The sequence below is a fragment of the Epargyreus clarus genome, unplaced genomic scaffold (assembly GCF_041222505.1).
Source record: "Epargyreus clarus isolate Ecla_fem2 unplaced genomic scaffold, WU_Ecla_fem_2.2 ptg000003l, whole genome shotgun sequence".
In the NCBI taxonomy this organism is placed as follows: domain Eukaryota; kingdom Metazoa; phylum Arthropoda; class Insecta; order Lepidoptera; family Hesperiidae; genus Epargyreus; species Epargyreus clarus.
The window spans coordinates 8,964,039-8,978,192 of record NW_027332211.1 but is presented as its reverse complement, the minus strand read 5'-3'; the positions used below and the strand labels follow the sequence as shown (position 1 = coordinate 8,978,192).

General features: G+C 33.4%; 1 protein-coding gene across 5 annotated transcripts in view; it reads left to right on the top strand.

Moving 5' to 3' along the window:
* LOC140752839 (band 4.1-like protein 4) overlaps positions 1 to 14,154 on the top strand; it is a 79,954-nt gene that overhangs the window by 25,433 nt on the left and 40,367 nt on the right. For all 5 annotated transcript variants that reach the window (XM_073087198.1, XM_073087211.1, XM_073087203.1 and 2 more), the window contains exons 3-4: positions 4,041 to 4,145; positions 4,783 to 4,904. In XM_073087198.1, coding sequence (XP_072943299.1) covers positions 4,041 to 4,145; positions 4,783 to 4,904 — 227 coding nt within the window. The remainder of the gene's footprint in view (positions 1 to 4,040; positions 4,146 to 4,782; positions 4,905 to 14,154) is intronic.

Here is a 14,154-nt window from a genome sequence, read left to right as displayed (position 1 = left end):
GTGAAGACTTACCATCAGATGATCTGTGTGCTTATTCGCTACTTCAATATTATATAAGAAATCTATAATGCACCCGTATGTCACAATGAGCATACGGCACTATATTTTACTGCTGTGTATAGAAAATGTTCATAACATAAAATATTCAGCTTCAACCTATTAAGTACGATGAAGGACAAGGTTACAGAATTAACTAAAATCGATGTTTTTGGTACCTTTAAATGTGAACAGTTTGTGTAAAGATACTTTTCAACCATATTATAAAATTAAAATTTTGAATACTGCTAAGACAATAGGAATGTCTTTTTAAACATTATGTGGTCATCATTTTTTAATTTCAATTTTTATTATTATTTCAAGAATGAAATATTATGGAGTTATTATTTATATATTAATATACCAATCTATGATTCATATATTAATAATATTGTATGCGTCTAGTACGTTCACTTTAAAATCCTATTTGACATAATTGCGGAACTACGGGTAAAAATCTAAGTTTGCATCTTTTAGTAAGTACCTTTTCATGAACATAAGTACAGACTATCGTACTTCATTACCAGCTTATATATAAGCGAGTTCTTCCGTAACCGCTACCATTTCCCACGGGCACTTTAAGCCACCTATTGATGTTAAGTAGCTTATACCTGTCTTAAGAATTAATTAAGCCGTCGAATACCGTCATGTAGCTGAAACACAAATCTAACGTAATTAACGTTGGATTAATACAAGTCGAGGATTATGTCAACACAAATTTAAGGAAATAGCTTCTATTTTAAATTGGAAAGCGTAATATAATGTGAACATCATACCGTTACGATACTGTTCATCATCATCATCATCAACCCATTACTGTCCCACAGCCGGGCTGTTTAATACTCAATAATAGTTTAGAACAGTAGAATAAAAATATTTAATTGACTCAAAAAAAAACTATTTTGGCATGATTTTGTTGTTTCAGTTGAAAATCACATGCATCATTGTGTTATTTTCTGTCGAAATTGACTCTCAAACACGCAGACACATTACAGTGTGTGGACTGTTAAGCCTTCGTGCTGCGCGTGAGTCGATCGCTACCGTAGCCCTTCATTATAGTGCCAATACCTCATCAACTACTGGTCTTACTGGTCCTTGCTTCATTGCGTGCGAATCAGTCTAATTGTGGAAAGCCAGGCTTGAGAACGCTAATTGGAGAATTGAGGATATCGTGGGAGTTTGATTCGCATTCTTAACCGTCTGCTTTCTTTTTTCTTTTTCGATTCTTATTTTAAAATTAGTAAGCTATTGAATATTTATAACTGGTCAATACCATTTTAAATGTTAATCATGCGATAACTGTAAAAATAAAACGTCTATCCACGATTTCGATATAACTGTATCTTTTACTTACTGACACGACACTAAAACATAGAAACTCATTTTTAATTTTTTTTATTCTAAATAGATCAAAATTCAGAAGCTATTCTTGGTAACAGCTTAATCAATTTTGACGACACCCAAAACCTGTTATAATATATAAGTTAATTTGGTTGGTTTCTGAATTACACTTACCTACTTATGGTAATATATGGCATTTATATAGTAAAAAATAGAAATTTGTAAAATACTATTCATTAATTAATCACGCTGTATAAAATCATATAGAAAAATGCATACACTCTACTTAAATTAAGTTATGTAGTAAAAATCATTATATTTTTCTCTGATTAAAACAACGGCACAAAGCATTACCATTATTAATCTGTATTAATTTTAGTAATGTATGCTTATGTCACTACTTGATTAATATCATAGATTTGTATACAGAGCGTAATAAACTAAAGCCACGACATCGTGAACAAGCTCTCAGTAATTATCAGAATGCGTAATGCGCATAAGTTTGTGTTTCAGGGGCTTATACAAACATTTATGATTTACTTGTATAGGTAATGCGTTAGTTTATGTGTAAATATATTAATGGCTCTAATATACGAGCGCCTTTATAAGAGTTGCCAACGATCGACGGTGATCATCGTAAAATAAAATTACAAAAATATAAAACCGACTTCTATGTCACTACCATAGATTAGTAAAGATTACTCACTCCTAACAAGAAAATGTACCCAGTTTTGGGAATTGAAATAGTTGCGTAAAAAAGTTTTGCCACGTCTCCGTGCTAAAATGTCCCTAAAATATTTGAAACAATTATTTATTTATTATGTAAATTACGCAGTATTAGTTATTTATTCGTAATTTTATTTCTAAAAATGTTTTTATTTGTCAATAATTCAAAAAAAGAACTTAATAATAAGCCGTTTGTGACTTCATTCAATTTCAAGGCGGCGAAGTATCTTTACTAATCTATGGTCACTACAAAGTAAAAAAATAAATCAAATAAGTGTTGGTTTAGTACATAGTTCTAAAGTCGGCGCTCAATATATTTCGTTGGATACCGGCGTAAACAGCGTGTCCAATATGAGCGCCGACTCGGTTATCGGTTAAAAACGATCGTTGTTTTGCGACCGATCGTCATCGTCAGTTGCCGATGTAAAGTGGTTACAGTCGACAACTGTCGCCGACTGTCACAGACTGTCGCCAGCCGTCACCGACGATCGCCGTAGCGTGAGCTGTCGTATGTTCCTCCCCTTATAGTTATACTGCGGGTATGTAATAGGTCAAATAATTGTCAATTGGCTGTTACGTTTCTGATACCAATTACCCATTTAGGTACCTACAATTAAGATTTATGTTATTGGTAATAGGTAACAAAATGTTAGCTTAGTTGAAAATTGATAAACGTATTTGTAAAGTAAACGTAACAAAATCAGTAGCACTACCATGAGTTGGCATAGAAACGCCACTATAGAAATTGTAAATAGAAAACTATTGTCATTTTGCTAGTGAATAACAATTACGGTATTTCTTGACAACGTCTGTCAAATTAATGACTCATGGGACCGAATTTGTATGGCAATAGATCATAATGGCATTCGCTAGCGATTTGATTTCGATAGGTTTTTTACGTATCGAGTTACGCCACTACGGATTTTAGTTCTACGAGTAACCACCAGAGGCGCTGTACAATTTTTCATACATTTATTTTACGCAGTCGTTAGCGAATAATACTTTTGTAAACTCATGGTAGTGCTACTGAAGTTAGTATGTGAACAAAACGTAGTCATGTGGATGTATGCAGGCAATGAATCTCTAGGGTGTGGTACCTATGTTGACAGGAACTACGGGCACATCTAACTCTCCCCACTGTTCCTTTTTTCTTCACGTCACTGTTTGGGGTTCCGACCCTTCACAAATTACATTCGCAACATCGCTGCGTAAATTGGTAGCTCAACTTTTATTCACTTTTGGGTACTGGCTTATTGATTTTAACTATAGTCGGCGTAAAACTACTAGTAAGCTCTGAATATAGAAATGAATCGCGTTGCTGTAGTAAATTGTATGACAACACCTGGTCGCAACAACCTCAGAGTGGACTAGCAGTTTGGCGCTGACTATACCTCCAGTCGTTGAGTGTGAGTATCTGATCGGAACTTTATTAACGCTATACCTATTAATTAAATATTGCTTGTTTTGTAAACAACTGTTAAGACTTGTTCAGCTGCCTTTTCACAAATATTTCTTTGAAAGAACTCAGACGTAAATACTTAGAATCGAGTTGTTTTGTTAAGATTTTGAGAAACCATGTAACCTTTCCGTTGCGGTTCTACCTTTATCTATCCCGTTACAGGTTCCGTTATACTAAACTTTTTATGGAAATCTAGTTTAAATAGATTGATTAAAATTTAAATATCCTTCCGTACAAACAGCCCATTGACAACCAGAAATTCTATGTTTTAATATTGCGAGATGAGCTATATGAGATTAAAATGTGAGTTATAAAAAAGTGGTGAAACCACAAACAGACAACATATTAATTTATGAGTCATGTATGAACTGTCATGTACTGTTAACAAAATCTTTAAAAAATACTTTGTTATTGACTGTACAATAATTATTCGTAGGTATTGAAAATGGTTGTAATTAATATTCTTTAATTTTACCAGGATAACAGCACGGGCCAGGCGTTGCTCGACGTGGTGTTCAGGCACCTAGACTTATTGGAAACGGCCTACTTCGGCTTACGCTATGTCGATCAAGACAACCAAACTGTAAGTTAAATATTTTTATTAAACTTCATATTATAACAATTGCAAAGTACAAGTTCGGCAGTTATTTTTTTAAGATGATTAGTGGGTGTGGCACCTACAGACAGTATACTCGTAACTCGTAACACCATAAGAACCTTACAAAAATTAAACCTTAAATATGATTTGAATATAAGGGTATCGGCACTCATAACAAACATTGATTAAAACTACCTCAGTATGTAACATCTTTAAGTAGATCGCAGATGACTTGCTACATTTACTATCTATCTCAGGTTTTATACATTCTTCACACAAAATATTGCGATTGCACATTCACACCTATATCAAAAACAACAATATTCTTGCCACACAAACATTTCTACCTCTACTGTGCCAGAGTAAATTCGGTCCGCGATGGAAAATAAAAGGTTTTTGTTTGTGGTGTGGATATTCACATATATCGCATATTATAGTTTTGGCCGCTATGTCTAAAAAATCTAGAATGAAAATGTTTTGTGCTGAACGCAATTTTTAACATATTGATTTTTTTATATTCTATGTTTTCATTCAACGCAATTTTTAACATATTGATTTTTTTATATTTTATGCTTTCATTGAACGCAATTTTTAACATATTGTTTTTTTTATATTTTATTAGCATTGGCTGGATGCTGGTAAGAGGCTGCGGCGACAACTCCGAGGCTCTGATCCCCACACCTTCTACTTCGGAGTTAAATTCTACGCAGCAGATCCTTGCAAGTTATTGGAAGAGATTACGAGGTAACAAGACAAAGTATTCGAAACTTAATTGAGGTGTACTGACGTTTTTAGACTGAGACTGACATTTTCTACATAGCCTGACTAGTACTCATAGTTGTGGAGAAGTATGTGTGTAATTTAAGAGGTGTAGACCTTATAAGTTATTTAACTATAGATATATACTCTTGGAACTTTTATATATTTTAAAAGTTCTCCTCGTAAAACTGCTAGTCCGCTCCAGTAGTAGTAGTAGAAATGGATCGCGTTGCCATAGCATGTTGTATGACTACACCTGCTCGCATCAACTTCAGAGCGTACTAGCAGTTTAGCGCGGACTATACATACATATATCATATCAACTATTTATAGATTTCTTTCCTATTTGAATAAAACACGTCAATATTATAAATATTTTATAGCCATATTATGATGGTTTGGATTTCGATCAATATTCATATATGTAGGCTGTAAAAATTTTTAACAGCACGATTAATTTTTGAAAATTCGCAACATGTAACTCGCTTCGCAAATACTGTAACTTTTCAGTTGAAACTCTATTCGACTTCACCGTATAACTTCGTCTGGCGGTTCGATAACTCATGCACTGGTAGCGTATGGTTTTTCTTTTGTTGACTGTTTTGACTCTAGAGATTCAAAGATAGAGTAAGAGAGGTGAAGATGATTGATTTTAACGTGCGAGAAACGTCGGTGCACAACAGTGATAGTTGTTAAGCTCTGCTTGTCAATCAAGGTAGAAATTACACTTAAACATTTTTATTGATGTTTGCGACCACAGCACGGGCACATCATTATGTTTCGTATTACGTATATTTCAGTATAAAAATAATATGCAAAAGTATTAAAACGTTGCTCATTTTAACAAACTTCAAACGAAATTCAAATGTTTAGTAAAGTAAAAATACCAGCATTTGCGTTTCAAAAATAATTCATATTTCTCTCATAATTATTTTACTTTCAGCGAGTTGGTTTATACAAAATGGACATGAGATATTTCAAACGAGAACAAGGGTACTATTACAATGTAAATTCTTGTTATTCCTCGAATTTTCGAGCACTTAAGCGAGAATTCTGTTGCTAAGTGAAAGTTTTAGTTTATTGAGATAACAGTTAGGGCAAGAAAATATTTATAAAACGAGTGAGTAAAGGTTGAGCTTTCCATAAACTCGGCGTAGTAATGCCGGAGAATTATAATGAATACTTAGCAGCGAGATTATTTTAACACCGCTGAAGTTAACTCCCGTACCTGCGTGAATTTTTTATTCACCGTTAATCCTGTGAAACCGACACTAAAACTTGTTCAAGTTAAAATGCGAGCGAAGTGAGAACCAAGATTTTAATTACAAGAGTTTCGTAAAGATAATTTGCGGTGTACCATTTAAAAACCGGGTTAACTCGCTCGCCGGTGCTAGGTGCGTGTCGAATACCTAAGGACGTCTTTCGGGAAATTTTTAACGTGCTTATTTTTAACATGAAAAACTAAATGTTTTTAGGGCAAACGTTAAACAATTGTTTTACGATTTACGTTTGTATAAAAAGTATACTTGCCCTATTTAATAACAATAACAAACCAAATGAACTAGCCAAGTGTTGAGTTCCCGCAATTAATTCTTTACGTTATTTATTTATTATTGGATACAACAAATATGTTTATAGATTTTATCGAAAAGTGGATAATACTACAGTAAGCACAGTATTAATTATTGTTGCTACTGAAAATCAAAGCCGCGTCCTGGGATTAAAATTCCAGTACTTCAGAGTCGAAAATGAAAACAGTTATTTCGAAATCAAAGCATTTACGAGTATTTACGCACATGTATGGATTGCAATGAAATCCAACCACTAACTTGTATTTGAAAATAAATTTAATTACCGCACATATAAAATTATCAGCAGCTGTATTTAGTGATGTGGTTTCCATCAAAACAGTCAATGGATACACAGTATCCAAATTATTTATTCAGCGTGAAAATTTTACGCACTGCCGCCGCGTAATAAATATCACTTTGAAGTCTCTGAATTGCATAATGTGTTATGCTATAAAATGTTTACTAACAATTAATATCAAAGGTGTAATGCTACTGATTTCGAAAATCATTAAAATGTAACGATATGTAATGAATGTAATGTATTCACGAACTCGCGCGGTATTTTTTGTCAGCTTTGCGCTCTTATACTATTTGTTTTATTTTCCTCACACCGTCCTTTGGTATGTTAATATTTTCCTTGCCGAGTGTACACGTGAAAAGCAAATAAAGGGAAATTATTTATGCTTATGGAGCATACCTGCACACTCCACGGAATTACCTCCGGGTTTGATAACGGGAAGAAGACGGCAAATGCTAGGCTAATAATACGAATAATGCGAGTAGAAGGGTCGGGAGTGGTGGCAGTGGCAATAAAACACATCTGTTGTTACATGCGAGGCTATCGGCATCAAGTGCCGAGTCAGCGCCATTCGCTGGAGGATGTTTGCTACACGACGGAATGGGATCCCTGCCCCTTTAATATGGTCGTTCAATAATATGAAACGACACTATGGACGTGTAACTCTATCTAACCAGATAATGGAATTTAACTAAATTCTTATAGATGTAAGTGAGTTATTTACTCGTAACTCTTATAAATTTAATTAATTACATTACATTACGAAGAATACAAATCTTTATATATATATTTCTTATGTCACTGAACTCCTCCTAAACGACTGGACTGATTTTGATGAAATTTGTTGTGTGTGTTCAAGGGGACTTGAGAATGATTTAGATTCACAATTTAGTCCGTGGGAAAAGGTTTTTTTAATTAATTTTTAAATCGTAAGTAGTTATAGAATTGGAAACTATGCATTTGATCAAGTGATGATCTTTAGCAAAGCTGTTGTCCAAGAGACCACGAGGGTTTGAGAGTTGGTAAGACCAATTTTCGACAGATGGCATCAATGTCATTCCAATGCAGGTACAATTTTTTTTTATGTATGTCATATTATTTCTTTAAAATGCGGGCGAAGCCACGGGCACCACTAGTGGTATTATAAAATTATATTAAAAACTAAATCCTACTACATTAATATCTAAAAAGGGAGATGAAAAACTAATATGATGAAATAAACATATAAAAAATATCATAATTTGCCGTAGGTACGCGGTGATAAACGTATGTAGTTTTGCCCGTTTTGTCCTGTAATTTTTATTTACACCAAAGTAGGTTTTATTTATACCAAATTACTTTTCTGTTAACCGAAAGTAAGTAAAGATCGTCTGTTTACTTACGAGAGAAAATGCGATATCACAATGTAGCCTCCCAGCCATAGTACATAAATATAGAGTCGACTAACGTTACAAGATCTTGTTCCGGACTTAGCCTTGAGCGTAGAGAAACTTGGGCACAATCCTATTCTGTATCACAAAGGATTTCCCCTTTGACGAGACAGAGCCAATTTTTTAAGTTACGGATCCTTATTAAACGTGAAACCTTTAATATTTTTAAAGTAGGTACTCAATATGTAAAGTAAAATAAATTTATCAAAGGATTTTATGCTGTTCTTTTAGTTAGTTGTAGTTTCAGAAAAACGTTATATACTCGTTATATATTCTCATTAGAAGGATCTAATATACTACATTATGTGTGTTCTAAAAGAAAGTCAAGCATAGTAATTAAGTGACTAACCCAGGAAGGACACACAAAAAAAATGGTGAATGATACAATAAAATTCATATTTCTCATTTGCGAGTCAGGAGCGGCGTTGAATTAGTTGACTTTCTGAATAATTCCACTTAGTTTTATACCGGAGTGTTAAATTTTGATGTCCACGACGTGAAGTAGTAGGGTAAAGAAAGACGCAGTGCATTCGCAGTAAAGCCGGTGAGCTCGTAAACAGACGTGGCTGTGATAAAATTAATGAATGGACCAAGGACCGGCATTAGAGCACTTGACTCGGCAATGCACGAATGAAAACAGTAGCAGGATTTTTCATACCATAAACAATTTTAATTGGATTCACCTTTCAGGGAATAGGTTTCTCCACGCAAATTAGTCCTTGGGCGACACACAAAAGCTTTTTATATTTACTTGCATTCATCTTAGTGGAAAAGCGTGTAGTTGTAAGCATGTGTCTAACTGGGTATGTAGATGACGTACTTGACATATTTGTTACGCTTCAATTACCTATTCATACATGCTTGATTCGCACACTAGATTCAATTAACTGTTATAATCACATATGTAGTATGAGTAGGTATCAGATACAGTGAAAAACTATTTTTTGTACAGAATTAACAACACAACATGACGTGTACATGATATTAAGTGGTCATTACCATTCGTGGGCGTCTTTTACAAACCCAAATGAACAGGTGTCCGATGTAAGGATTAAATTGGAATACCTCATATAAGTTTGTGCTTCACCACACATTTCAGACAGGAATGCTGCTTTGAAGCATAAACGATACGGCGTGGTCCGCCGTCAAACCGCAGAGAATTCTCTCTCCGGGCTATATAGTCCGTTATATGTTTATTGTTTGAACAAACGGGTTGTAGTAAGCAGCTATGCAACTCTAATGTAAATAGTATAAACAGGCTATGAAAGTCAAGTAAAATGCAGTGCAATCTTAAACTCTAAAGAGTGGAAGCTAAAAAAGATCCCTCTTCTTTTTAATTATGCACTTACATATTTTAGCAGTAAACAATATTTTCCACTTTTAAATTGAAAATATGTGCTGGTGAGTCGAATATTATAGGTAATGTTTTGAAAGATTTGTTAAGTCATCCATTAAGCTAATATGATGCTTTTATCACTTTGCTATAGTATTTATTTGCAAAAATAACAGTAAAGGATTAATGATAAATGTTAGTATTTTGTATTGACAATTATTAAATAGTAAGTTGGTTTGACCGTTAAGTGTGTCTCTACTTTGCACTATTGTTCCACTGATACCACTGATGATATAATTCAGAAATTGGTATTAAAGTACAGTGAGTTCTATCAAGTTTATCAGACCTATTTCATTTTGTAGTTATTTTATCTCAGATAATTTGGAGATGCCAACCGTTTCATTTAATCACCATATTTGAATACAAATTGTAAGAATAAAGACAGGATATACATAAATAAGTACGGAATGATAGTTGCCCACAAAACGATTAAATCAAATATGAGATACATGTGAGGGATTTCGTTTGGTCATAAATATTAAGATGACTTTATCGCTACTGAGGTCTAGGTATATACGTAAACCAGCATTGCTATAATAATGCACAAATAGATGCTAAGACCACTGCACACAAGTACAGCTAGTTCTATCAACTATAATATCATAGGTATTTCCTTCCGAGAACACTTTGCAATCATTAAATCTTAGATAACTCGGAGATGCCGTTTCATAAAATTCCATAATTTTAATACAGATTGTTAAAATAAAGACTAAGTTATGACGTAGACAAGAAAGGACCAAATTGTAATAAAATTAAAAAGCGAGCTTCAAGGAAGCGCAAGTACTTACGTTTGGAACAAAGGTTGGTGTAGTTATTCAAGCATATTCTAAAAGTATTATTACCTGCTTTCTTGGAAATAGTAGCGCAGAGAAATTCCTGTTTTATTAAATTCGTTATTACGTGTTGACACGGTCCTCCGGGCCTGTTTCTTGTCCCCTGTGCGCAAGCGAGGGGAAACCCTGCCCGTAGGTAAGAGCCTCAGTTTAATACTTACGAAATCTTTGCTGTGATGGTCTTTTAATATTTAATTTCCTTTTACGGGCTATATTTTTCACAACGACTTTACAAAGCTTACTCTGTCGGTCGGGAAAAAAATTAAATAAAAAAACATCTCTGCTCCATTATTCCTTCTGTTTTAAAGAAATATCTTCGTGGACTGAGTTTAGCTTTTCATAAAGCTTTAATGTTTTTTACTTTACTTACGAAGAGTTACATAATTTATTATGACAGTCAATAATGTACCTACTTACATAATTGTATTTTGTGTTCGTATTTTTTTACATAAAAAAATACTATAGTAACAAATGTATCGTTATTATCTTCGATTTTCATTTACAGATTTGTTAAAGAAATGACGTAAGATTATAGTTAAACTAGGTATCGCTTGTGTGCGCTCGCTGCTAAAGCAGCTCGCGAAACGGTTGTCTTCTTTAGTTTTGCGTGCAAAATTTTTTTACATTTTTTCCCCTATATTGAAGTTTTATTCATTCTGTTTGGGGCTGTTTGGAAAAGATATGAGTTAATATTTGCGAAATACCAAGAATGGTCGTCATTTTTTTGTCTATAGGCCATACATTTTAAAGACATAATAAGGAGACAAAAGCTTGAAATATTACATACAAAAATAACTAAGGTAAAGTCACCTAATGCCGAGGGGTTTTGAAATTGGCACTATATTCCGTGGTATTTACAAAAACGGCTTTTATAAATTATTTACCAACTCATTTTTAATAAAAGGTATGTTATTTAATAGATAATTTATCGCTCTAATGTCATATGGCTATCGTAATAGTATTATGTGTAAGGTTTTTTAAATAATCGCATAGTTTTGCATTAGTGCCTCCATTAAACGTATGCTTCATACATTTTGGGTCTTTTGCACGTGAACGTCACGATTTCTCAAATAGTGATTATTTCAATAAATTTGCATGTGTGTGATAGTGTTTCGATGAAAACATTATATTGATTATATATGGAATCGATAACATTTAAATATTGTGCCCATTTCTTAACAGATAAGAGTAAAAATAAGTTTAAAAATACAGCGGCATTAGGTGCCAAATATTTTGGGCTGTCCCTTAAACCGAGGTATACCACGGAATAGCAATTTCATAGACTTGTTTTTAATTTCAATTTTTGTAGCTGTTGTAATAAATAAGCACGTCTTGCTTTGAATTTGACAAATTTAATACTCAATTAATATCGAAATCATTTTCCGTGGTACTGCATTGTACTGCATTACCTAATTATATAATATCAAAGATGACCTATCTATGTACTTTCCTAATTTCTTCTATGGCACAACTAAGGAGAGAAAATGAAGTTCATCCAGATATGGATGTAGTATTGAACAAGTATTGTATATTATTATGTACATATTTTAATAAAGCATCTTTCTGTCTCTAAATTGTGTAAAAGTCTTTTATTATTTAATAATCGGAATTTGGAAACGTGATTTTTAGTTATGAAACGCTATTCCGATGTATATAAGTCGGAATTAGGTTATATGGGCACATTAATCCGCGGCATAACCGCAAAATACTATACAGGGTGTTTAAAGTTTTCATCAGTTTTGAAGAACATTTCTATTGTTTGTATCAGTAATTCGCTTAATCCTAATTAATGAAGAATTAACAATCTTATACGATTTTAAATGGATATTTAAAACGCCTCATACATTGGAATGACATCAAAAGGAAACAACAGCTTGAAATGTGCCATACAAAAATGCACATGTATGAAAATTATTATTTTTTGTATGGCAACACTGAAATATTTTTCCACCAATATGTACAGTCTATAAGTACCATTAAACGCCTCATACAGAAAACTGACGTTAAGTGATGCTGGGCATGATGGTGGTGATCTTTAAAGGGAGACAACAGCCCGAAACACCACATACAAAAATACAAATGTATGAAAATTATTATTTTTTGTATGGCAGCACTAAGATATTTTTTAATCAAAATGTGCACAATATTAGTACCAACAAACGCCTCATACATTCTAATGTTACCAATACAAGACAACAGCTTGAAATATTACGTACAAAAATATATATGTATGAAAATTAATATTTTTTGTATGGCAACACAAAAATATTTTTTTACCAAAATGTGCAGTCTATTAGTACATACAAACACGTCATACATTATAACGTTGTCAAAAATTTACAACAGCTTGAAATGTGACATACAAAAATGCACATGTATGAAATTTTTTATTTTTTGTATGGCAACACTGAAATATTTTTTTACACATTGGTACAGTCTATAAGTGTCATTAAGCGTCTCGTACAAAAAAATGACGTCAAATGGTGGCAACAGCCTGAAATCTTCGATAATGCTGTAGAAAATGCATTTGTATGAAAACATTTTTTTTGTATATGGCAACATTGGATTTTCGATTTTTTACATAGGGTCCATTTGAAATAAAAAATATCTCCCATACATAACTTATATGCTCTGTCTACGGTTTCCGCCCAAGTACTCAAAAAGTGAAAATCATGAAAAAAAAATCTGTATCCCAGTGTTGCCAGTTGATTAAGATGAAAATGATCAAATGTCATTACGGCACCCAAAAAAAATAGTCCTGTGAAAAAAATTCATTAAAAATATTTCTCCTTCTACTTTTTACATTTTTGAATGAAAAGTTCCAAAAAATGTATGAACGATGAAAAAAAAAACTTTACCTGGCAGCACTTCGAGTCGAGCTCCATGACCGCCCGATATAAAGCGACTCGCTCAAATGTTGCCAACCTCAAAATATTTCATTTCGAAAAATGCATTTTTTCGTACATTTTACAAAATGGCTGACACAAGGTGCGCCATCTGGTTTAAAAAAAATAATATTGCCATATGATAAAATTGAGGATACACTCCGGCCAATAAATCAAAAATATCGAAAAAATATTAATAAAACCACCGCGCTACGACCCCACAAACACACCTCGAAAAATGAAAGATTTCAAAGTCAAATATCTCGGCGGCCATCTTGTTTTTCCAATTTTTTCTAATTTTATCGTAACAGTCGCCCCACAATTAGCCGAAAATGACACCAATCTCAGGTAGGCGCGCAGAATAAAAAAAAAGTTGAAAATCGCAGGAGGGCCGCCATCTTGAATTTTGTATGTTTCCCATTTTTCCTATAACCACCATAATATACCGAAAAAATATCTCATACATTATTACTACCCCCCACCAATAGTTTAGGTTGGGCTACTCGAAATGTCAAAAAAGTGAAAAAAAAAATCTAGCTCCCAGTGTTGCCAGTTAATTTGGATGAAAATGGTCAAATGTCATTACGACCCCCCTGACAAATACCCATGTAAAATATTTTCATTAAAAATGTTTCTCCTTCTACTTTTTACATTTTTGAATGGAAAGTTCCAAAAAAAGTATGAACGAAGAAAAAAAATCCTAAACCTGGCAACACTTCAAGTCACGCTCCACAACCGCCCCATACAAGGCGATTCGCTGAAATGTTGCCAACCTCAAAATATTTCACTTCAAAAAATGCGTTTTTTCATACATTTTACAAAGTG